The 24,112-nt window shown below is 47.8% G+C and overlaps 10 protein-coding genes across 10 annotated transcripts; 6 read left to right on the top strand and 4 right to left on the bottom strand.

Moving 5' to 3' along the window:
• Positions 1-96: 96 nt before the first annotated feature.
• N7487_012050 (nascent polypeptide-associated complex subunit alpha) lies at positions 97-1,353 on the bottom strand. The gene is made up of 4 exons (XM_056879780.1): positions 1,283-1,353; positions 826-1,072; positions 619-677; positions 97-554 (listed from the first exon to the last, which is right to left on the bottom strand). Exons 2-4 carry the CDS (start codon positions 1,051-1,053, stop codon positions 233-235), a joined length of 609 nt encoding a protein of 202 aa, XP_056725099.1. The 5' UTR covers positions 1,054-1,072; positions 1,283-1,353; the 3' UTR covers positions 97-232.
• Positions 1,354-1,791: 438 nt separating this feature from the next.
• N7487_012049 (60S ribosomal eL14 domain-containing protein) lies at positions 1,792-3,274 on the bottom strand (the record flags this gene model as incomplete). Its single annotated transcript, XM_056879779.1, has 5 exons — positions 1,792-1,848; positions 1,957-2,220; positions 2,330-2,464; positions 2,523-2,651; positions 3,266-3,274. The coding sequence occupies 5 exons, from the start codon at positions 3,272-3,274 to the stop codon at positions 1,792-1,794; spliced, it is 594 nt and encodes a 197-aa protein (XP_056725098.1).
• Positions 3,275-3,684: 410 nt separating this feature from the next.
• Positions 3,685-4,876, bottom strand: N7487_012048 (protein transporter YIF1; the record flags this gene model as incomplete). Its single annotated transcript, XM_056879778.1, has 3 exons — positions 3,685-3,891; positions 3,956-4,516; positions 4,577-4,876. 3 exons carry the CDS (start codon positions 4,874-4,876, stop codon positions 3,685-3,687), a joined length of 1,068 nt encoding a protein of 355 aa, XP_056725097.1.
• A 235-nt stretch (positions 4,877-5,111) lies between these two features.
• N7487_012047 (signal recognition particle receptor subunit alpha) lies at positions 5,112-7,206 on the top strand (the record flags this gene model as incomplete). Its single annotated transcript, XM_056879777.1, has 3 exons — positions 5,112-5,376; positions 5,438-5,720; positions 5,750-7,206. The coding sequence occupies exons 1-3, from the start codon at positions 5,152-5,154 to the stop codon at positions 7,204-7,206; spliced, it is 1,965 nt and encodes a 654-aa protein (XP_056725096.1). The 5' UTR covers positions 5,112-5,151.
• Positions 7,207-7,403: 197 nt separating this feature from the next.
• N7487_012046 (uncharacterized protein) lies at positions 7,404-7,959 on the top strand (the record flags this gene model as incomplete). The annotated part of the gene is made up of 3 exons (XM_056879776.1): positions 7,404-7,414; positions 7,492-7,730; positions 7,820-7,959. 3 exons carry the CDS (start codon positions 7,404-7,406, stop codon positions 7,957-7,959), a joined length of 390 nt encoding a protein of 129 aa, XP_056725095.1.
• A 95-nt stretch (positions 7,960-8,054) lies between these two features.
• Positions 8,055-8,368, top strand: N7487_012045 (uncharacterized protein; the record flags this gene model as incomplete). Its single annotated transcript, XM_056879775.1, has 2 exons — positions 8,055-8,060; positions 8,159-8,368. 2 exons carry the CDS (start codon positions 8,055-8,057, stop codon positions 8,366-8,368), a joined length of 216 nt encoding a protein of 71 aa, XP_056725094.1.
• Positions 8,369-9,732: 1,364 nt separating this feature from the next.
• On the top strand, positions 9,733-11,497 carry N7487_012044 (MFS transporter; the record flags this gene model as incomplete). The annotated part of the gene is made up of 2 exons (XM_056879774.1): positions 9,733-11,145; positions 11,204-11,497. 2 exons carry the CDS (start codon positions 9,733-9,735, stop codon positions 11,495-11,497), a joined length of 1,707 nt encoding a protein of 568 aa, XP_056725093.1.
• Positions 11,498-12,672: 1,175 nt separating this feature from the next.
• On the bottom strand, positions 12,673-16,494 carry N7487_012043 (uncharacterized protein; the record flags this gene model as incomplete). The annotated part of the gene is made up of 3 exons (XM_056879773.1): positions 12,673-13,511; positions 13,568-14,678; positions 14,722-16,494. The coding sequence occupies 3 exons, from the start codon at positions 16,492-16,494 to the stop codon at positions 12,673-12,675; spliced, it is 3,723 nt and encodes a 1,240-aa protein (XP_056725092.1).
• Positions 16,495-18,836: 2,342 nt separating this feature from the next.
• N7487_012042 (polysaccharide lyase) lies at positions 18,837-19,617 on the top strand (the record flags this gene model as incomplete). Its single annotated transcript, XM_056879772.1, has 2 exons — positions 18,837-19,108; positions 19,164-19,617. The coding sequence occupies 2 exons, from the start codon at positions 18,837-18,839 to the stop codon at positions 19,615-19,617; spliced, it is 726 nt and encodes a 241-aa protein (XP_056725091.1).
• A 1,784-nt stretch (positions 19,618-21,401) lies between these two features.
• On the top strand, positions 21,402-23,075 carry N7487_012041 (uncharacterized protein; the record flags this gene model as incomplete). The annotated part of the gene is made up of 1 exon (XM_056879771.1): positions 21,402-23,075. The coding sequence occupies one exon, from the start codon at positions 21,402-21,404 to the stop codon at positions 23,073-23,075; it is 1,674 nt and encodes a 557-aa protein (XP_056725090.1).
• Between the last annotated feature and the right edge of the window lie 1,037 nt (positions 23,076-24,112).

The following is a 24,112-nucleotide window of genomic DNA, read 5'->3' as shown; positions in this document are numbered from 1 at the left end:
ATACAAGCAAGACAAATTACAAACTGATCATATTAATTGTTGTAAATAACTTATGCGCAGGTCTTATTTTTCCCCCATAATTACGGGATATATGGATTGATTGGTTGACACAATCATGGGTTCAATTGTTTTTTGGGCTAAATTGTGTACACTATGGGCGACAACATGCCGGATATCTTTCATCCGGCATCATAACCCAAGTCCCTCATAGAACCTTAAATACGGTCACTCATTATATGCTGAGAGCCATGATGGAGTTAACGATATCGTTGTCGTTCTCCCGGAGAGCCTTGACGGCCTTCTTGCGGGAAACGTTTGCTTGTGCCATGACCAGCTCGATATCCTTGGACTCAAGGCCGGACTCATCAACCTCCTCACCATCATCCTCCTCATCCTCCTTCTTATCCTCGGTCTCGGGGGCCTTGGCCTTGCCGAGAACCTCCTCGTGGTCGTGACCGGCGTGGTCGCCAGCGGCCTCGGAGGCAGCGAGCTGCTGGGCGGCGGAAGCCTGGGCCTGGGAGTTCAGGTCCTCAATCTTGGCCTCACCGAAGATGCTAAAAAAAAGTGTATCAGTAAATGTCATCCAGACATGACTGACTCTAATTGGGTTCCACATACATCCAGCAGTTGCTGTTGGGGGAACGGTAAACCTCGGGCTGGTTGACAACGAAGAGGATCTTTAATTCCAATAATTAGCATCTCCACATTGAGAATGATCATGATATTCCATCCGGTTAGTAGCTAGTGTTGCAGTTGATGGTCGCAATCACATTGTACTTGGCGGGGTAGAATTTCTCATGACCGGTCGCATCGGGAATCACATACGTTCTTGGGGCGGCGGAGAGTGACACGGGTGATGCCAGGGACGAGCTTCAGGCCGAGCTTGCCAATGGCCTTGCGGGCCTTCTTCTCACCACGGGAGTGAATAGCGACGGAGGCACCGGCGGGAATGTTGGGCTCATCGCCAGCCTCGGAGCCAGACTCAGAGGAGCTCTCCTCGACGGTCTTGGAGACCTCGTCATCGTGGATTTCTTCAACGCGGGGATCAGCCATTTTTGCGGTGTAAAGGGGCCTAAGAAGAATCCGAAAAAAAGAGTTGATTAGTTGGGTTGTTTCGCTCGGCAATGGGTGTCAGGGTTGGTTGAATGGTGTGAGGGCGGGCATAGTGGGAGAGAGATTCGAGAGGATTGGTCAACCCCCCACGAATCGCACAGCACTCGGGAAAGGGCGGAATTTGACGTTGAAAAGGCGAGAATTCAGTCGAATAAATACTCATACATACCTGAGAGGTAAATATCAAGCTGTTGTGAGTGGGGATGGATTTTGTTGAAGTTGAAGGTGTGTAGCTGTGCGCCAGACCGAACCCGAAAATCATTAGCGAGCGCCCACCCCCAGACTGCCCACCTGGCACACATTGCCCTATATGGAACTACATCACCAATTCTTAACTAGATTGGCTAATAATTTATAGATCTCATCTAGATCAAATTAAATGTATATAAATAATACAGTTAATACAGTTTCCAGGTCATTATTTACGTATCTGCTCGTTCTATTCTTTTTGTAGAGCCAGATAATTCAATATTCCCGTAAAATTGGGGGATATAAAAATGAGTCCAGAGCCGGAGGAAAACCAAATGACAAAAGGCCCCTTTGCCGGGATATCAAGGATTTTGAATCATTTTTGCTGTTCATTGATATGCATACAGCGATTTTGCCAGAGTATTACCAGCAATGGAAACCCTTCCAGGACACCTCCTTCAAACCCATGCACCGAAACCTCGTAATCATCTATGACTTGTTGGCAGCGCGAGCCTTGGCGTGGGACTTCTGGACCTCGTAGCGAGCCTGGAGTTATGATGTTAGTTGAAGTGTTCGTGATTCCCCAGATTATTCGATCGGGTGGGCCCAGCGCATTGTGCCAGAACAAATCCCCCTTTCAATATTTCCACATACCTGCTTGCGGAGGCGCAGAACCTTGAAGCGCTCGAAGTCGGACAGGTTCTTGCGGCGCTCGGCGCGGTCGGTGCGCTGAGAGAAGGAGCTCTTGGCCCACTTGCCATCAATCTCGTTCTTAGCCCAAAGCTTCTTGACGGGACCGGTACCGGCAGCACGGGGAAGCTTGGGGATGGTGAAGTGAGTGAGGGTGGCGTGGGCGAGAGGGAGAACGTGACGGGGCACGATCTTCTGCTCCTCGGTGGAGGGACCGTCGACCAGGACCTGAACAAAAAAAAATCGCAAGTCAATACACATTCCGACTCGAATATCTCCAAAAATCCGATTCTCCAATTTGTCTCGATTTCCGGATTCATAGGGCGATTCCACATACACGGCGGTGGTCCACGATCTCAACGATGGCAGCAAGCTTGCCCTCGAAGGGTCCGCTGCGGATCAGCACTAGGCGGCCAACCTCAACCAGCTTCCACGAAGCGACCTTGACATCGATATCGGCCATGGCGAAATTCTGCAAGACGAAAAATTCAGCGTCGCGGTTCTGTAATATTTGGAGATTGTACACTCACGGTCGACAGGGGGTATGAGTCGAGAAGGGGTTGTCGAAAGAGTTCAATTGTCCAAGAGTTGTCTCGAAATTCGGATGTGCCCACACTCGCAACATTCTCGCTTAACCGGCCACTTGCAGGTCTAGGGCTCTGATTATCTCAGCATCCGCATTAACATTTATCCGAATCCGTCCATTTATCTCGTTTTTTTTGGCGCAGAACTATTGTTGATCTCTTCAAGCTACTTAGCTTTACAAGCTTAAGACTTTAATGATGAGTCTGCGTTTGCTTGAGTTACGACAATCGCTCATATGTAGCATTTACTAAGGTATGCTCATATTCCCATGTTTTTCCCCCAGTCTTCCGGTCTTCCGGTCTTCTCCCTCATTCCTCATATGATGCCGTAATTTGCGATTGACCCAGTGTCTGTGAGGCCCTCGCCGGGGCACTCTATACAGCGCTGTCGGATGATATTCAATTTCTTACATATTCTGATATGGATTATAACCCTCATGTCATGCTGTCAATGCTTTTGAGAGACATCGCGCTGACTGTTTGAAGATTTTAGGACATTGGACTTGAACCCTTAAGGACTTATATCAACCATTGCAACTCTCCGTCTTTCCACAGGGTATGTTCACACCTTCCATCCTCCACAATACCCCCCAGGTCCGATGATTAGAAACTTTTATCACGCCTAGATAGTAATTGAGCTTCTCGCTATGAAATTACCTAACTACCAAGATCTCTGAGAACCTTATTACCTTGCACATTATTGCTTGTTATGTTGGTTGTGACTCGTCGCTAACCTTCAAAAGAATATAGGATCTCCTGTGTCAGACTGGCAGCTCGCTGTCTTATATAGCCATTGCAATGCAAAATATTTTAAGACAAAATATTCTCCTTCCGTAGCCTAGTTATGTAGTATACTCCTGTATCTCCAAAACTCAACTTGACTCGCCTTGTTCCACCTACGCTGTACATTTTACGTCTACAAAACACCTTGGGTACAAATGCAAATAGTTTTGATTACAAAAAGTCGTGCTATATCGTTACCTCGGCCGTGCAATGCCCAAAGACCCAGAGCAAGCCACTTGTCCCTTCATGTCATACCTTCCTACCAACCTAGTCTATCTCTCCCAAATCGCAAAGAGGAAATCATTCCTTGCCGTTGCATACCTAATTATGACGATGCAGAGCCGGCAGATGCCGCAGAGGACGGTCCCTCGCGACTGAGCACCCACATGAAAATGAACTGAACCGCGTAGGAGTATACGAACAAGAATTGACCGCGTCGGTTACGCTGGGACCGAGCCACAGCCTGCATCGAACCGGCATGCATGGCGGAGTCAGTCGAATCGGGGAGCAACACATATTTCAGCGAGCGAAGCTAGAGTTCAAATATTAGCAACTGCGGAACGCATTGAGAAACAAGATAGAAGTCGTTTACTCACCAGGAAGAACGCATTAGCCAAAAATGTGTACGCAAACACCGTCCACCCCACCCAACCCCGAGTCCCTTGTCCGGGGTTGAAGATCTCAGACGCTACCATGGTGATAATGATTCCAACGAACTTATAGCCCGAGTACGCCACCAGATCCAGAAGTTGCGAGTCATTGTTGATGCTCAAAATGTACGTCGCTAGCTTCAAGCATAGAATCTCGAAGGCGATCACTGCAATGGCCGTCGTGGTGATCGACCCCAGAAGCTCTGGGTGGAAATCACCCCGGAATCCAGCGAGTAACACCGACAGAAGAATATATGTGACCAGAGCCATGACGGGAATATACATGTCGGGTGAGTTTAGGTCGTCGCGAGGAGGCAGAAACATGGACGAGTATTGTTGCTGCAGGATTTGTCCATTTGGTCCGGGAGTTGGAGCCATTCGGGCTTGCTGTCGGGACCAAGGTTTGTGTCGCCAGGGAAAGAGGACAAGGATCAACTTGTTCAGGACGTAGGAGTTGGAGACGTTAAAGTAGTGCTTGAGAGCGGGTATAGAGACATAGCGATTGAACTGTAGATGATGTCGAGGTTAGCTATAAGCGGCAAATAGAGTTCTTTCAATGTTGCATACGTTACTTTCCATGTACTCCTGTCCAGCGGCCATTGCGCTTTTGCCAACCTGGAAGCCCATCTGTGCCGTGGGTTCATTCATGAACCCACCAAATCCAGGAACACCAGGGGCATAGCTTCCACTGCCCCCCTGGGCCGGTGACGGTTGGTATGGGTTACCGCCATATCCAGCACTTGGGGGTTGCTGGGGAGCTGGTGGTGGAGGTGAGCGCATCATAGGGACGGTCGAGACATGTTGTGGGACAGGGTGGTGAAGGGGCGGCGATTGCGCGGGCGGCGGAGCGAAAGAGCCCCGATACATGATGCACCTAAATAAGAAAACGAAGATAGAAGGATAAGGAACGTGGAACTTCGGTGGCGAATGTGTCGTCCAGATCGTGTGACGGGGATTTGGGGAAGAAGCGAGGTTGATAGCGGAGGAAAGTGTTTATACGTGGCTGAAGATCCAATCCGCTTCCGAGCTCCCCCAACTTCGCCCCGTCCCGCCACCAACAAGTCACACCGGGCTATTTTTTTCCCTCCCACATTGATTATCTGCTTCTCACATTTGACGATCGATTGCCGGAGATACTCAGAATGTTGGAGACTTTTGAAATTTTGACGACTTCGGGCGTGGTGCTCTGGTCCAAGGCGTACGCTCCAGTGGGCGCACATGTTATCAACAGCCTGATCAACGATGTCTTTATCGAAGAGAAGGTCGTGCCCCAGAATGCGACAGCTGGTGGAGTCTCGCCAGCATACAAGAAGGAGAAATACACTCTGAAATGGAAGAGAGTCAAGGAATTCGATTTGATCTTCGTGGTACGTCTGGTCGCATGCGCGCATGCGCCTCACTGCTTCGACTAACTCTGAGTTTATGCAGGCTGTCTACCAATCGCTACTCCACCTTGGCTGGATCGACAAACTTCTTGAGAACATTTCGACAATCTTTATTGATCTCTACAAGGACCAGGTGAAGGGAAACCGCGCGAGAATCCAGACCTATCGCTTCGATCAATACTTTGAACAACAAGTTCGGGAGCTTGAAGACAACACTGGTGGTTTTGTAGAGGAACATGTGCCAGAGGCGGGTGAAAAGAAAGACCCGCTTGTTTCGTCGGACAATGGAGGCCCGCCGCCCCCGCCGGTGCCTGGCCTGGTGAAAGGTATGGAATGATAACCCCCCGGTTTCAAGCGCATGCTGACCATCCCAAAGCGCAGCCTAGAGCTGCGCTAGCCGGGGCGACCTCTGACGAGGGTACGCCACCAGCTACACCAGAAATTTCTAGATCTTCGACCCCTCAGGGTCATATTCTTACAGCGAAAGCTGGACCTGGAGGTCGTGGTTCCCGACGCTCCCGCAAGGCTGCCAACTCGAGCGCCAACGCATCGTCTGGTGACGAAGTCCGGAAGGGAAAGTCTGCCAAGACCCCTGTGAAGAAGATGCGCAGATGGGATGCCAGTGGGATGGCGGATGAGGATGACGGAGAGATCCTCGATTATTCTGCCCCCGCGGACGAAGGAGAAGCTGCCGCTCCAGCGGTGGAGGCTGTCTCCGAGGAGGATTGGGGTCGTCGAACTGGCAAGGGTCAATTCGTGCTGAAGGAGTTAGGCGAGGAAGTTCAATCCATCTTAGACCAAGCCGATGCGGAAAAGTCTAAGGCCACTGCTTCGTCGGGTGTTGTTGGCTCCGGCTTCAACGCAATTGGTGGCTTCTTCCGTAACATTGTTGGAGGAAAGGTTCTGACAGAATCTGATCTCGAAAAACCTCTCAAGGCGATGGAAGAACACCTTTTGAAGAAGAATGTCGCCCGCGAAGCTGCTGTCCGGCTTTGCGAGGGAGTTAAGCGTGAGCTGATTGGCAAGAAGACTGGCAACTTCCAGAGTACTGATGCTGCATTGCATGTGGCCATGGAATCCTCGCTGCGGAACATCCTGACGCCGACTTCTTCTTTGGATTTGCTACGCGAGATCAATGCTGTGGTCGCTCCCACCACCAAGCAGCAGGCGCCTCGCCCATACGTCATGTCTATTGTTGGTGTCAACGGCGTTGGAAAATCGACCAATCTGAGCAAGATCTGCTACTTCTTGCTCCAGAACAAGTACCGTGTTCTTATCGCAGCATGCGATACTTTCCGTTCCGGTGCCGTGGAGCAGCTACGTGTGCACGCTGACCGTCTGAAGGAACTGAGTGTCCGCGAGAATGCAGGCGACGTGGAGATTTACCAAAAGGGCTACGGCAAGGACGCAGCCAACGTTGCCAAGGATGCAGTTGACTACGCTGCGGCTAACAAGTTTGATGTTGTCTTGATTGACACTGCCGGCCGTCGGCATAACGACCAGCGGCTGATGTCCTCGCTTGAGAAGTTCGCCAAGTTTGCTAACCCAGACAAGATTTTCATGGTCGGTGAGGCTCTGGTCGGCACGGACAGTGTGATGCAAGCCCGCAACTTCAACCAAGCGTTTGGCACTGGCAGGAATTTGGACGGCTTCATTATCAGTAAATGCGACACTGTCGGTGACATGGTGGGAACACTGGTCAGCATGGTCCATGCCACGGGAATCCCCATTGTGTTCCTGGGCGTTGGACAACATTATGGAGATCTGCGAGGGCTCAGTGTTCCCTGGGCTGTTAGTCTGTTGATGAAATAGGGGCGACTTGATATCCTAATTTGATATTTCTTAGCTACATCCATTTCATATCAATCCTTTGCTTGCAGTCAAGTTACTATAGTCTCATATAATGGAGTCCCGGTTAAAATGCAATACCCCATTTGTCCCCACACATGCCATTGCCAGCACCAATTCAAACATAACCGAACTTCATACATAGTCTGTCAAGGTCGTTCATGGGTAGCAGGTATGTGCTTTATTTGATATGCAGCCCTAACCGGGAATCTGTTTGGCCTGAAACCTCCACTATCCCCACTAATATAGAGAGCTGTCAAACTCCCAGTCCCTTACATTTGCATTTATCGATACAGGTGTTCTATTACTGGCATTTTGGCGATATCTCCCAATTCTGCCTCCACAATGGTACATACACTCTTCCTATCTATTTGCATGTCCTCCATACCAGTCCAGCACCATTATATTGGGCGATATCCTTGAGCTTACGTCTGTATTCCACAGCTCCGAACATAAATTTCACATGTCATTATTTGAATATCATGCTTGTGCTAGGTGACTCATTAACCACCTCCGAAAACTAAAACCGCCACCCACGAACCACCCTACTCTACTTACTATCTACCACCGACTCCAGCTCCAACAATAGAGCAAAAAGAAAGCCAGGAAAGCAAAAAGATTGACCGACGCAGGGATCGAACCTGCAATCTCTTGATTCGTAGTCAAGCGCCTTGCCATTGGGCCAGCCGGCCTGTGAAAGATTTGGCCCAGTTTTGATATATGGGGCTGCAGACTTTTTAGGGCAAGGACCCACTTTAAATATTCGCATCGGGATTTTCATGTTGTGTTCAGAGCCATTATATCCACCAACCATGGATGTATCGGATCGGTTTAAACGGTTTGGTAGGATTTGGGACTAATAAAAAGCGATGAACAAAAAAAAAACCACAAAGAAATGTACTAACGTGGACCAAAGAAGTGCAAAAAGAAATCTCTCCCTCGGGGAATCGAACCCCGGTCTCCCGCGCTTATCGGTATTAATGACAAGCGGAAATCATCACCACTAGACCAAGGAAGATGCGATGGTCGAGTTACTGCTCGGCCACTTGGCTGGTTGATGGAAGATGTGGCATATTGTGGCATCATAACTGAGGTGAAAGTTGACATGCATGGATCTTTATTCTGATACTTCATTCTCAAGTCTAGATCATTCGAAGATCTGAATAATGTCAGAAGGCTGGTGGAAGCTGTTAATAAATAGATGGCATTCGAACCACGTCGATGAATGGCATTGTTCGGAGATCTCACCAGAGACGTCGATGTCACGGTCTGGAGAAGAAATGAGAAGGTGGTACAGTTCTGGTACGCTCTATCTCGCCTAAGTCTAGGTCGATCTTTTGGGGAGTTTCGACGACGAGCATAATGTTTCTTAAGGGAGCACGGTTCGTCAAGAAAGGTAGATAAGTGTCATGGGAATGAGATGGTGCCAAGTTATAACAATCAATCAGGGTATGGGAAGTAAGCGCGCTGTTTATTTATCGAGAATTTTACTGGTGGATAAAGAAGGATGGTCCTAGTAAACTAACTGCTTATATACTATGTATGAAACTTCCTGCTGTTGAACGAATCAAATCGGGTAGTTACTAGATTCGCCCGTTTGCTCTACGTTCTTGGATTTCGTCTAGTCCTTGAGATGGCGTTAAAAGTAGCTGTTTTTGGCACCCGGTTTACCATCATTTAGCATTGTAGTATAATCTACTCCGTGCAGGGCTATTTTATATGATAATGCAAGGAGCGCCATATTTTAAGTGGTAGTGGTTTGTATTATCGGTATGATGCTGGTGATATATATAGATATACTGCAGTACCAATCACAATAGTATGATGCCTGCATAGACCCGGCCCACCTAATCTGAGAACAGAGGAACAAGTGGTTTTGCCATAGTATCCCAATTTATAGCGTGGGGAGTATTTTTTCCCCCAAATTTATTCACAAATACCCTATGATATCAGTAATTTGATGGGGGATATGCAAAGAAATCAAGTTACCCAGCGACATAATCTACCTAGCTTCGAATAATTTGTTGAGCCTCGGTACTCACTAATAATGGTAGCATAAGATCGGCACATGCAAGGGCTATAAGTATTCAACCCAATAAGGAATAAGCAAAACAAGCGCTATGCAGATAAATCCAAAGGAATAATCTGTACTACTGCGGTGCTTCAGGGCTAGAACAACTGACTCAGCATAGATCTGCAGCATCGCTTACATCATCATGTTCCCTGTTCCGGCTTGCGGTCTTTTGCAGTCAACTTCATCCTAAGCTCCCCCACACATTTTGTTTCTTGAGCATCCATTTATACCTGGATTTACACCCCTATTCTATTGGTCGGGGAAACATCCAACAAGCGCGGGGTTGCGGCTGTACCATCATCAAGCTCTCACACCACAGCATTGCATCTACAATTAAGCCTTCGGCACGACCCTAATCGCATGGTTAGCTGGGAAAAGACTTCAATCAGTCTTGCTTTTGCTGGTGTGTCGCCAGAATGATGGGTCCAGACCGGGCTTCGCTCAACCGCCGCTCCTCCACGCAGCATTACCAGACCTTTGATACTCCACCGCCCAAGTCGCGTGGGCGACCTAACTCGGGCCAGTCCGAATCTTCTGCAGACGGCTCGCACGATCCCCACCATGACACCGCTGATCTACCCGGAACGTCATCGCCGCTGCCGAAGAGGCAAATGGCAGTGCTAGCGATAATTGCACTGGCGGAGCAAACAGCGTTGAACTCGATTAGTCCATACCTCCCGGACATGGCATCGACATTCCCCGAAGTGGAACCGACACAAGTGGGCGTATACGTGGGCAGCATTGCATCGGCTTTTGCACTGGCTCAATTTAGCACAAACTATTTCTGGGGCTGGCTATCGGATCGTGTTGGGCGCAAGCCGGTGATCCTGCTTGGCACATTGCTGACTGCGCTGTGTTTTGTTGCATTCGGATTCTGCAAGACTCTCGTACAAGCTATAGTTGTACAGGCGTTGATGGGTGTGGTAAATGGCAACCAGGGATTGGTGTCCACCTGCCTCGGAGAAATCACCGACCGAAGCAACCAGTCTCAGGCTTTTACCTACCTCCCGGTATTATACGGAATTGGAGGTATAACGGGACCACTTCTAGGAGGACTCCTCATTTTTGAGACGAACCCTTTTACTGGCAACAAAAACCCGTATCCTTATCTCGCACCAAACGTACTGTCCGCTGTTGTTCTTCTGGTGGATTTCGTTTTCACAGCTATCTTCCTGGAAGAGAGCCTTGAAGACGCAGACAGTCTTCCAAAGATCGGCAAAAAGGTGCGCAGCCTGTTCACATGGCTGTGGCAGTTCACCGGTAATGCCCGCCATCCGACCTACGTGGAGGTTCCGCAAGCAGTACCATATCCTCACAGCAGGGGCGATCTAGAGACCGAGGATCACGATAGTGACTTGGACTCTGCTTCTGAGGTGTCAAGTATTATTGGCCACCATGAGGAACTCTCTTGGGATGAGATCTTCACTCGAGATACACTCTTACTTCTTTTGACATACCTGATCTTTGCTTTCTGCAATGTTTCTTTCAACTCGCTCTTCCCAATTTTCGCGCAAGCTAAGCCCCCGGCCGGACGGTCACTCACTCCGTCCGAGATCGGCCTTGCTCAAGGGTTTGCTGGAATCGTGACGATCATTTTCCAAATCTGTATCTTCAACCGCCTGCGAGACAAAATGGGCAATCGATGGTCTTACCGCGCAGGCCTATTTGGATTTGTTGTCTCGTTTATCTTACTACCCTTCATTGGGTATAAGAGCAGGGCCAGCGATGGTCTGACTGGCAAGTCGGCCATCATGGCCGTCGAACTCTGCCTTGTGTTGCTGATCAAGACCATCGCCTCCGTAGGTGGTTTGACCAGCGCTCTGCTTCTGGTAAGAAATTCTGATATTCTCTTTCTGTGGAGTCCACCAAAACTAATCATTTCTCCAGGTCACAAACTCGGCACCTAATCATGCCGTTCTGGGTGCTTTGAATGGTCTTGCACAGACTCTCTCCGCAGCTGGACGTGCAGTGGGCCCGTTCCTCTCGGGAGGCCTGTTCTCCCTCACAGCCAAGATTCAGCCCAAAGGAGAGGCCCTGGCATTCGGAGTCTTCGGAGTGGTCTCTTTTATTGGCTTCATCATGAGCTTTGGCATCCGCGGTCGTTCCCTTGAAGCAGAGGGCTGGGGTGAGGACAGCGATGATGGAGACAAGTCGGATGAGGACGAGCCGAGTGGTGTTTGATTAAAATACGCGGACCTATAAAATGTGCCGACATGACGATTTGATGAGTTTATGCTTTCGTTCCAGCCTTTTTTGTTTCTTTTGCATTTGTATATATACATTAGCCCCGTTGCTTTGAGATAGATTACTGCTGTTGCATTCTTTGCAAGACAAAAAATCGGGTGTTCGATTCAACTTGAACCTGATAGACATTTTTGTGGAGATGTTGCTATGGCCCCGAAAATGAATACTATTCATGAGATTTCCAGAGATGCAAACCCACTTTTGAAGACCCATGTCTAATCCTCACTTCCCATTCAGCTTCAAATGTACTCGACCAACCAAATTTAATTCAGACATTCCGACTAGCAATAAAAAATATATATAGCTTAGCTTACTGTTTCTTCCTCTGATATTCTATTCTTTGTGTTTTCATAACAAAACCCGCAAATGTAACGTTATACTGCATACATATTATGACGTGTTGGTTTCTATCAAATCCAGGATAATATAGGAGTAAAGCTTCCCCCCCAAAAAAAAAGCACAACGCGCTAGAGTCGAACGGCGACGGCGCGTGCTCCTATACATACAAGCCCAAGCCTGCCTTTGGGTACTGTATCATCTTATATGAGCTTGCGTGAATAAAAAAAAATGGGTAACTTCTCTTTGATTATGCATGTCAACCTAGTGCAGGGGCCATGCTAATCTTCTCTGTATATTTTCAGTTGACCAGTATGCCCCGAAGGGCGAAAGTTGATGCGTTTGGTTCATTTTAACCTCACTTTGTGGCTCTTTCCTATTTGGGTAGTACAGTGTGGTGGAATCGGGCAACCTACAATATACTGTTCTAGTCTGTGATTCCCAGGCTCGTCACCTCTTACTATTGTAGTGCTAAGCTAGACCGAGTTGCATTTGGAACAGATATTTCTTTGGAGAGGAAATATTTCAATTTATTCACCGGATATGATATGTTCACATACACATTAATAAGATGAGATTAGTATTAAACCAGACAACAATAAGCACAATCTGAGATTGAAGTGAAAAGCGATTTAAGAGAGAAAAGTCAATTCCAAAATAAAAATAAGGGTATATAGCACATAATGATCGTGGCAGTAAATCATGGATAAATCGTGCGATGGAAAAGGAATGCAGGCCAAAAATAACAAAAAAAAGACAAAGTAATGAAAACAATATCAAGCCCAGCGCCAGCCCAATTCCTGTGACTTCTGACGCTTAATAACATCCGACAGTAGGGTATCACCTTGACCAAAGGGATTACGTTCATTCTTTTCCCGCTGACGCTGAAGCAACTGCACAGCAGCGGTAGCATCAATCCCTTCACCAGTATCTGTAATCTTAAGAGCCCACTTAGCATCTTGCGTACTAAAACCAAGTTCATTAACCATCATGTCAATGGCACGGTCAACAGGATCTAGAACCTGCGGCCTCAGAGGGAGAGACATCATAGGTGGTGGTGGTGGTGGAGTATGCGACGAAGCAAAGAGATTGGCAGGATCGAATGGATGAGTTGGGGTCTGAGGAGCCGTCCCAGCCGTTGAAGTCGAGGACCTGTCAAGAACGAGCGCAGGCACAGATGGAATGGGCCGGTGATCTCGAAGCGAACCGTTAAGATTATGAACAATAGTGCTGAACTCCGACATAGGGCGCTCGGCAGAGAAGGAAAACCGGCCTTTGGGATCTGGATCGAGACCGCACTCACGGCGACGACGAAGCTCATAGGCGTATCCAGCTTGTCGCTCACGGATCTCGCGGTCATTTTCGATAGGACTTGTTTTTCGCGGGCTGATCTCGGTTGGGCTGTCAAGGGCACGTTCTTGGAGATCATAGGCGCGGGAGACTGCTTCTTTTAGGAATGATGATCGACTGGCTTCGGTTTCGGTTCCTTCCCATTTGGTGAGACCGATTGACTTGGCCTTAGTGAATGTGGCGGCGGTGGTATCGGCTGGGCAGACTGAGCTGAGTGTTAAGACCGCGCCTAGACCGAGCGTGAGAATGTATGAAGTCCATTCCTCTGTATCTCTGAGTTAGCCATGATCAAATAAACATGATTTTTTTGGTTTCACTTACCGAGAACAGTCTCTTCGAGGGCCAAATCACCATCTGGGACATTCATGCCATCGAAAATGCCGACCTTGCGAGCTTCAATGCATTTTCCATGCAACGGCTGCAACAGAACACCCATGCACGTCCAGATTTCCGTCAGATCGTACATCTGCTTCTGAGATAAACCGGAAAGATTCCCACGACCGAATCCCTCGGGCGGTTCAAACAAAACATTATTCATACCGAAAGGCTGTGTCATCACCGAAGCCGAGGTGAAATGATTCTTCGCCTGAACACCACCCTTCAACCAGTCCATTTGGCCAGCGATATCATTCTCCCGCCCCTTACCACTGCCAAAAATCCGACAGAAGGTCCAGAGCCGCCAGAACGCATCGTCAACTTCTTCAGCGCGGGTATTATCCACGCCCGCCAGACCACGAATAGTATCACGACGGAGGAACGGAGCGCACCGCGCAAGAACCAATGCCTTCAGCTTAGCAAGAGTATAAATATCCTGCGCATATCTCTGTAGATACAGTGTAGGCGTGTATTCCGGAACCTGAGAGTCCGGATCTATAAGTAGCTGCCACTCCATTTCCCATGGCGGACTCATTTCGCGCATTTCCCAAGCGGGCGGGGACATTTTGAATAGGGCATTTTTCAGCATGGGCAGCTCGCGACCCTTGAAAGCGATGTAGATCTTTTTATTCACGAGGGCGAAGTTGAAAAGGTCATCTAGAGAGTCGATGTTCTGCATGATTGATAGAATCAAATCCACCGGCATATCTTTGGGGAGAGGGATATTGACTGGGACATTGCGCTCGACCTCCGTAGGGAATGAAGATAAAGGTGACGGGGGAGTAGCGGGAAGTTCATAGATGTGTTCGGTGAGTTGGACGCTGCTCGCCTGGGCAGTCGAGACCAGAGCCCAGCTCTGACGGATTTTGGAGGCTATGGGCTTCTCCTCTAGGCCCACGCCCTCAGTAGCGACCGCGCCGGGGCTACCCGACAGCACTGCTTGTTCTGCAACGTCATCGAAAGGGTCCCGGAGATCATTGGTTTGTAGACGAGGTAATTGAAGCAACAGGCTGTTGCGTGTGGGGGGGCAGATCGAGGGGATCGGAAGAATGCGCTTCTAATGTCATGTGAAGCGAATCTTCCGACCGGGAGACCCTAACTCCATCGCGCGGCGCTGGGCTTTGCTTGCGAAAAGCCAGGAAAGATTTCTTGGATTTTGCCTTTTTGATTGCTTCTTTGGAGGCTGGTGTATTTTTGGCGTCGGCCTTTTCATCCATCTCCTTCTCCTTATCCCTGCCCGATCGCTTGTATTTCGCTTCTCTCTTACTGAGTTTGTGACTTTTTTCTTTGGTTGGAGTTGAGCCTATTGATTTAATTGTGTTGACCCGACTGTTCTTCAGTGTGGACTTCCCTTGCGGGGTTTGTGAGTGAGGCTTGGTGGAAGGGGGGAGGGGCGCGGGACGGGTAGCAATCAGGTCCCCATTATGGCGGCTGATCTGCAACGGCCCATCAAGAACCAGTAGTGTTTGGTGATACAAATCTTGATCACCCAGGCCCAGGGCATCTTCAAGTTCCTCGGTAGCCTGCGACAACGTTGGGACATGGCGAGCTCGATGACCAGCTACCACCAGATCTGACCGTTGTCGACCCTGACACTGCGGCTGATGCTGACTGTGTCCGCATGTCTGGCACGGATGTTTGGAATCTCGGTAGAAATTTAGTTGATGTAACATGGAATGCTTCCAGTCGCTGTGGCTCACTGTAGCGGGGTGTTTCAACGAGACCAGCGAGTCTCTCTTTGAGTATTGTGTTGACCACTTTGGTCTGAGATGCGGTGAAACTGCCGAAAGGGGGGAGTCGTCGTGGTGACTTGGTGCTGAACTGGGACCGAAGGATGGCTCTAATGGCAAGGGCTTGTTCTTGAGATCGTTCATCGATGCGTTTTTGGTGATGGGGATTGGACGGGCGAGTTTTGACACGTGTAGGTGGCAGGGCGCAACTATTGAGGAAGGCCGTGAAGGACAGATGGAACTGGAATCGTCGAAGACCCCCGCAGCGACGGGGGAATAGATTGAGTATGCATCTGCCGTTTTGTAGGGGTGCCGTCCATCATCTCCCAAGAGCGTGCTCCCGATGCTGGTCACCGAAGTGCGATGACTGTAGCATGATGAAGCACAATCCAAAGTCTCATCAGATCCAGAAGACGAGAGGGTGATCTGCGGTTTATCGACTACCTCATATGCATCAGGGGCGACATCTGCTGAGCTTCGATATAAAGTCTGCACACGTTCTTCTAGTTCTCGTTCGAAAAAAGAGGGCCCCGTGGAGCGGTCCATTTTGGAATCAGCACCGACCGGGGAGACAACGGCGAAGTGTGAGGATAGCTCTGGGAAGAAGCGGGCCAAGCGGGAAGCTGAACGCAATGGATGGGGATAGTCCGACAATGGAGAAATTTCAGAATCAGTTTCAGAATCCTGGGGTGATTCCAAGTCAATCATAGTGTCCAAAGATTTCCGCGGGGAGGCAGACCGAGTGTCCCCGGCGTCTCCGCCAGCGATGTCTTCTTCTTTGAGACCCAGATGGTGTGATTGGCCTTGAGTCTTTTCAGTGGCGGCTGCCATGTGTTTAACAGCCCCCCTTGGGGCCGATCCAGACGAGCCATGGGTGGTGTCCGCGTATGCTGGCATTGTCTGAATGTCTTTATTGACTGTGGGAGTTGATTGACCTGAAACAGTGCCTCGGAGAGCCGTGGCTTTGGTTTCGAGACTGGAGGGTTTTCTTCGAAGCTTCAGCGACAGAGGTCGAAAAACTAGTTTCTTTTGTTTCAGAGCCTTGGTCTTCTGGTTTGAAAGATCACGAGGCCTAGAAGGCGATGGTAATAGCCAATAACTCATATCTTGGACTGCTGTTCTGAATTTGTATTCGTGGGGCATTGTTGACCGGTTTAGGCCGCCCTTGCTCTTTGTTAGCAGGTCAGAATGTTTACTCAAAGCCCCCCAATCACACGGTGGTTGCGCTAGAACATACTATGAATTGGAATCTAGGTGAAAGCAGACTCGCGGAGGCGAAGTATATGGGTTTCTTTGTTGAAAATAGTTCATACCGGTTGTGGCTGCATAGAACAAAAGACCAACGAACCCACCAACTATTTTTTTGTCTTCTCTTGCAAGCATAGGAGTTCGCAAAGATGAGACAGAAGAGAAGCTCAGAATCAGAACTATTTCAGATAGATCTAATACCGCACAACATAGGCACAGACCGGTTGATATTGCCCTTTTAGGCGCCCCGAAATCAGTAGGTGGTCTTCCAAGGTTGTGCATGCAGTATGGCGTTTCTCAAAATGATCTCCTAGACAAATAACCGGACCATAATTGATTATTTTGTCGATTATTGGATTAGTGTGCTGCAGCCAAATAGCGATCCCTGGGGCCAAAAGATCACCCCCCAAATTCCCTATTGAGTAAATCGTGAGATAGTTATGGAGTAAAGTACGGAGTAAATGTGTTGATATTCGAGGCAGATTCTCTAATCCTTAAATGGCGGGTTCTATACCCCGTAGTTATAGTTGCATCAAACTTCGTGTTCTCTCGTACTCGGAAAGGCGCAGTGAATGTTATTCTTATTCTGTCGTGTCAATCATTGGCGTCAGATAGTTACTTGGGTATGGATACGATAGCCAAAATTGGCCAATGATATGCGATAATAATCCCACATAAAAATATATGCAAGGCGATCACTAGATTTTCCGCCCCATTGCCCGGTGCATTCCAGCCCCCAACTATGACTGTGCCCAGGTGACCAACATAGACTTGTACTGGTACATTCGTGTACCCTAGACCTGATAGTCCTAGTATCTCGCATTGCTTTTTACAGGTAATTCCATCAACTAGTATTGTTTGTCAACATAATCAGAAAAGGAGTCTCATCCATGGATCTCCTAGTGTGTGCCTATTTTGCCTAGCCAAAACGCGCTCGTGCACACTGCATACCTAGGTATGGCTTGAAGTTTTCTGCAGCATCATGTGGATATATCCCCTCTTTTAATGCGTGAATAATTGTGGGAACTAAAATGCCATGGCTGAGCTTGGCTAGAGTCCACTGTGGGTATCTGCTTACCTCTGCACTCTGCAACTAGACCATTGGCCCAATCAGGAAGGAAGATACTTACCTAGCACCAAAAGAGAACCTACTCAGCTAGTCAGTTTAAGTGAAATCCACGTATTACTCCTCGCACATTTCTCCCTACCGGTGGTGATAGCGCGGCTATGATAACACGGCTAATATTGCAAAGGAAACGGCGAAAGGTTGGGGCACAAAGTTTCAGCGTTCTCGGGGATTTTCCTTCGCCACAGCAGCCACGTGTGGATTGGACTGGTCTTGATGCTCGATTCGATAACGATTTGACTCCACGCCCAAGCTTCCAAGGTCTATATTTTTTGGTGGCTGAAAAACTTGTTGATCACAAAAGCTGTCAGGGAATATACAGAAGGCAAAAGTGAGAAAATTTTTGATAGGAACAAGAAAAAAAATCCAGGAAACCACGGAGATGGAGAGGGAAAAGAAGAAAGAAAGAGAGCTATGATATTGAGGCATATACTCCGTAGTAGATTGTAAGTAAGTGAAAAGAGCAGCCTCGGAGAGAAAAGGAGAAGACTACTTTCTGACTGAATATTATGGCCGTCTAGGCTCCAAGATCATTCACTACCTAGGTAGTTAAGTAACCTCTATTCATCTTATATTGCTTCATCTGGATTTACTCGATCTGGAATTAAATGTCCTTATACCATTTGCTTATAACAGTAAGATTCATGGTTATCAAATCTCGCGCAGAGAAATCCGAGCACCATGTAACGTTTTGCAGGGTTAGTAACTACCTTTCGACCAACTGGTGGTGAGAGCTAGATGATCCACAAGCAGGGGTTATATATTAAATCATCTAAATTTCATGTCAATCACATCCATTGACCCAATGATACTCACCAGATTATCCGCAGTGGATTATCAGGAGTATTGTTGCAGACGAATCCGGCATTGATCGCTCCTCTTAAACGGCTTGGCTTACTTCTCTTTTGAGTAAATCCTCTACAACATAGATCCTTGAAGACTCAATGATAGAACATCAATCAAACTAATGGGAGACTCGGCACTCTTTAACTTCCCCTGAGGGAAGGTCGGATTTATACGTATAAAACCACTCAACCCACGAGAATGTAACTAGTCAAAAGATACAACCACCAACTCTACACCATATCAATTGTCTCTACCTGCCCCTATCATGCTTGGCAAACTCCCCTCAATCGCAGCATTGCTGGCACTCAGCCTGACTGCTCAGGCGAGCCTAATCTTCAAAAACCCCGGCACAACCTCAGGCTGGAACAAAATAAATCAAGAACACAAGGGCACTGTGAAGCAAGTGACAGATGAGGCGTATGAGGGAAAAACGGCTCTCAAAATGACCCAAATTTACGACAAAAGTTACTCCGGCCGGTACCACTCGGAAGTAGTGAAGAACGACATTTACAAGCGCGGCGATGCGGGCGCATACGGGTTCTCCTTCCGGCTACAAGACGACTGGCAATTCTCCCCCCGTGCAATCCTACAGCATCGCGCAATTCATCGGTGATTTCACAGACAGCGGCTGCGACGACTGGATGCCGACGACCATGGTCGCACTTAAGGGAAACAAACTCTACACGCGTGTCAAGCAGGGTTCGGTCTGCAAGCAGAATGTGAAGGGGTTTAACAACCTAGCCACTGTTACTGCGGGTGAATGGCACCGAGTTGAGATTGAAGCGAAGTGGGAGTCGGATGAGACGGGGTACTTCAGAGTTTGGTATGATGGTGAGAAGGTTTTGGATGAGAAGGATCTCATTACTACCATTGACGGTGATGCGGCTTTCCAGTTCCGGGCTGGTCTTTATGCGAATGGTTGGCATGATGATAAGGAGATGAAGGGATCCCAGGGGACTCGGAGTGTTTGGTATGATGAGATTGCTGCTGGGACTAAACTTGCTGATATTGAGGCTGAGGCCAAGATTGATGCCGGCGACTGTTGATTTGGGCTTGGAGTATTTTGTATTTAATCAGAGGTAGTATTTCTGGACCAATGAATATGTTTAGCTAGAGTTGAAGCAGAGTTATAGTTTCATTATCCCGAATCTGAATGTGCTTGTCTTTGATCTACACTAGAGTTGCTCTTTGGCTTGGAGTCTATGGCGCAGAAAAAAATTGCAAGGGAAAATGTAAATCCTCACAGTCCGAGTGGCTTTGATCTGCAATAACAAGTCTGTCCTAAATTTACAAATAAATCGTATTATAGTGTTGGCCCCCTGTTTTGTGCTTGTGAAGAAGACCCATGCCGCGTGGGGTCCAAATTATAACCAAATCACTCTGCATGAATGTCATTTTGTTCGATAATTTATGTTTGTATACTTATTGCATTTGCCCTGCGTTGCATTATGTTGCAGTATTAGATGTTGACCCGAGATGATTTCTCTGAGTTTCTACTTTCCTATATCTTACTCCCCCAATCGAAGGGTCGGCAATCTAGTCGAATGTGTTGGCCCTGAAAGAGACTCTGCATGATTTATTGTATCCCAGTAATAAGCCCGTACTTCCTCTCTCAAACATGATTTCTCAAACATGATTTTTTTCCCCAGAGTGGGGGAGACTAATACACAAACGTTAATGTTTTGCGAGCGGAGCGTTGCTAATTATATCCAATGCCAAGTATTTCAGGAACGAGGAGAAAGTGTAGATCAAAGTCAAAGCAAAATACTCCGTACGAGAACGTCTAATGCAGCTTGGCACTGCCAATAATAAAAATTTACCCTAGGATCGGGGGGCTGCTTTTAGTGCTTACTTGAATTTTGATGTCGTGCAGAAATGTTTATGACATTTTAGGCTTTTCGAAAGCCTCCACCTGCCCTATACAGCTTAATACTATTAATAGATAATTCCGATTGATCTTACATTCGTAAGGGTAAGCTATCCTAGCTGTAGGTCTCTATTGATAGTATTCTCTGTATCATTCAAAATGGATTCCTAATTCTTACACCTCTTTCTTTGTCAAAACTGCGGAAAAATTCCTTCCAAATTCGATACAGATCTTCATCTCGCTGATTGTGTATAGACATATCCGGTATAATTAGTTATATACCCACATTCCAATGGCCTAGCAACTAAATCCAAGGCTGGAGGTTGGAGCTTAGCTGGACCACTAGGTAGAATTTCCCCTGTCGTTTCAATTCTTATGTAGAAACTACGAAATATTTGAACGTCACTTCTGGGTTGTGAAAGAAGCTCTTTGTTGCCCAAGATGAACCCGATCAGAGCCACTTTTCCCACGTTTTTTTCGAGTTCTCGATTCTATTTGATGACCAAGGGAAATGTAAGATTGGAATTCCATTATTCCTAAGTTAGGTGAGTAAAACAGTAAATTTTTAACTTGTTAATAATTAATGCACAGGGATCGCCTTGGACTCGACCTGGCTCAATATTTCACTTCAGATATATGAATTTGAGCTCACTATGCTCTATCATCCCATAACAAAACAGAAGTTTAGTCCTTCAACCCTTTGTTCATTTGTACTCTTAGAATCGTCCTCATCTACCCTTTTAGGGGGAATTTATCTTACTTCTTGTCCAATAACTACAAAAGAATCTATATTTATTTTCTTTGGTTCTTTCGATCAAAGGAAAATTTAGAGAGAACTGCTACATACCGATGTTCCTGGGTGTTGGAGAGGTGAAGATATAAACTAGCTTCATGTTAACCGCTCGATAGATTCTCACGAACCTCAAAAAAGTCTCACAGTAAGCCCTCCCAAATTCATCCACCATGGCCGGCTTCGATGAAGAAATGCTGGAATCTTGGGGTCCAGCAGTTTGGGGAGTCATTTTCGACCGATTACAAAGTGGAAACGTGAAAGGTGGTGTGCTTCAGGTTGCCTGGCCTAGCAAAGTCGACAAGAAATCAGCAGCCCATCAAATCCAATGGGCCACCAGGTTGCCTCTTGCCCAGCTCCCTCAGAAGGCACTCGAGATCATATTCGACAGGATGGTTGGTTTCTCGGTGGGAGTTCGATATATGGAGGAAAAGAAGATCCACGCTATGCATGGACTCGTAAGACACAATGGACCCCTCAAAGCGAGTGTGGAAAAATGGTTTAGACGCCCTGGTACTGTCGATAAATGGAAGGAGTTGATCCGATCCTACACAAACTATGAAGATGCAGTGGGTTATTTGTCAGATTGCACCACATTCCCAAGAGAAACGGACCACCATCCATTCAAGACCCATCCTGCATACAATGCCGCAATGCAATGCTCTTCCTGCTTAGAGTTCCTGGTTCATTTCGGCATCGTCACGCCCAATGGGTATGATCTATCGGGAAGGAGCTGGCTTGAGGCAGGACTGAATGGACCCAATATGGACTTGCTTACCTACATTGTCAGCAATGCGGATCCTCAACATCTGACAAAACCCAGAGATGTCAGAGAAACCCGCGAGAATCACATTCTTCTTTCTCTCGTCGGTGTCGGTGCATTTTCCCAGTTCGTGATTGCCCTGAACAGGCTACGTCAGGCACGACTTGCGCCAATTGAGGAACTTCGCACGATCTTCCACAAAGCAGCGATGCACGAGTTCTGCGCTGTCGCACCCGTAGAAGTGGCACAAGCACTCTACCAACATGGAATCAACATAGGTAACGTCGAGCACCAGTTCCATGAGCTCGGTGGGCAGCTAGAATCCTCCTGGCATATCGCAGCAGCCTTCAACCCCGCCGGAGCCGACTTTATGGAATGGCTCGATAAATTCTCCATGCTTAACGCAGAGGTCCGAAATTCAGAAACCATGAACCCACTGATGTACGCCGCATGTTTCGACGAGCCAGCCGCAATCGACTGGCTGTGCCAGAAATCTGATCCAATGCAGTCGAGATTAGATGGGGGCCCACAAGGGTACGCCCTGATCTGCGCGGCTCGAAGCTCGTACCTTCACAGCGGCGAGATATTCTCTATCATCCTCTCACATCTCCCAGACTCGCTATTCGATAATGAATATGGCAAGATCTTCGGCTCCGAGATCGCTGAAGGACTAGCATCGCACAAGCGCAAGCTCGCCGACGGCCGAATCACAGAACCCACGCAGAGTGTGATGGAGCTCCTCGCGGTGCGCAAGATGCAAGCACTTGTCCGCCGTCTGCCCAATTTCTGGCCCGGCAGCGAATGGCATCTAGCGCTGAAGGCGTTCATACAAGATAACGATATGCTTGTCCTCATGCACAGTATCGGAACAGGGACGCGGCTGCTTCGGAGTAGCTCGCGAGATGGATCGCGCAACCGAGATAGCGCAACCTACCCCAGAAGCCCTCAGACACGCAGGCTTTCTCGATATGAGGTGCCGCTAATGTATGACGATGGCACTGTGTCAGATGCTGTTCGCGCGGAGGCTATTAGGAGGAATAGGCCAACCCATATTACTGCTCGCAGTGGGGGAGACAGACTCTAGGTCGTATAAGGGATCCTAGTAATATGGTCACTAAGACTGTGCGCAGGGGAGGATCGAATCGCCGAAGCTGAGAGGGTGTGTCTCGACCTGGTACTGGTAGAGGGATCGGCGTTGCTTGTCGTATGAAGCATGGGGGTACGCTTCCTGCATATGATTTCTTATTTCATTTATGCCTGATAGCTTTGCGTTGGTTTATGTTTAGTTCGTATGTTTGTTATTGATTTTACGATTCGATTGGTGTCGACCTTTTGCTGGTTTTGTATGTTTATCTTATTTAGAAATTTACGAACAGTTTGTTTCCGTGTCATATTCTGAAAACAGATGATTCTATATTGCCTAATATCTCTTATCCCGGTTAATCAGTCTCAATTCACAAAACCAACTGCGAAATAAACGGGCTGACCCCAAAGCAAAGATGAGATCCAGACAAGTCTACCAGTCAAGTGCACTTGGTGAAGAACCGTTCTGCGATCCACCGCTAACACAGTCTAGCTCTTTACACACTACTGTACATTAGTGGGGCAGTAAGGCCTAATTTGAAACCAAAGTACTTACATTGATCGGCCTTTTGGAATAGAGTGCTTCCTCTTGGTTTGTGCATGGCTGGGAGGATCTGCCCCCCTTCGATCCGCTCGAGCTTTGTGTGCTCCTGGAGTCGACTCAAAATTCGAAGAGTGTCTGCTTAATTGAATTAGGCATTAGAAAAAAGAAAGCCGATGTTAAAGGACCATACTTGTGTTATTTAACTCGCTCGAATATCTAGTTAAGGGATTATCAGCAGGTCTTCTCGCGCATAACATACATGTAGCATGTAGTACTCACCCTTGCTTGGTTGAGATAGATTGATATTCAAGCTCAATATCTCTAATCAAGTTATTCGTCGCCCTCTGTAATACTTCGGACATTTTCTGGATGTCTGGTTCATTGACAGAGGAGCGGGCGAAGAGGTCGTAGCGAATATGTGTCTTTGACTCGGAGGCGGGAAAGAAAGAAAGGGCGAGGCATAAACCCGCATCTTGAAGCGAATACATAACTGT

The sequence above is a fragment of the Penicillium crustosum genome (assembly GCF_028827405.1).
Source record: "Penicillium crustosum strain IBT 35664 chromosome Unknown utg000005l_segment0_segment0, whole genome shotgun sequence".
Lineage (NCBI taxonomy): Eukaryota > Fungi > Ascomycota > Eurotiomycetes > Eurotiales > Aspergillaceae > Penicillium > Penicillium crustosum.
The sequence above is the reverse complement of the archived record's forward strand: the minus strand, read 5'-3'. Positions and strand labels throughout refer to the sequence as shown.

Bases quoted from the DNA above. Each gene is read 5' to 3' on its own strand.
- N7487_012050 (XM_056879780.1), bottom strand. From the start codon at position 1,053: ATGGCTGATCCCCGCGTTGAAGAAATCCACGATGACGAGGTCTCCAAG. The intron at 678-825 runs GTATGTGATTCC...TTGGAATTAAAG, and splicing joins CTCTCCGCCGCCCCAAGAAC to ATCCTCTTCGTTGTCAACCA. The intron at 555-618 runs GTATGTGGAACC...ACTTTTTTTTAG, and splicing joins CCCAACAGCAACTGCTGGAT to CATCTTCGGTGAGGCCAAGA.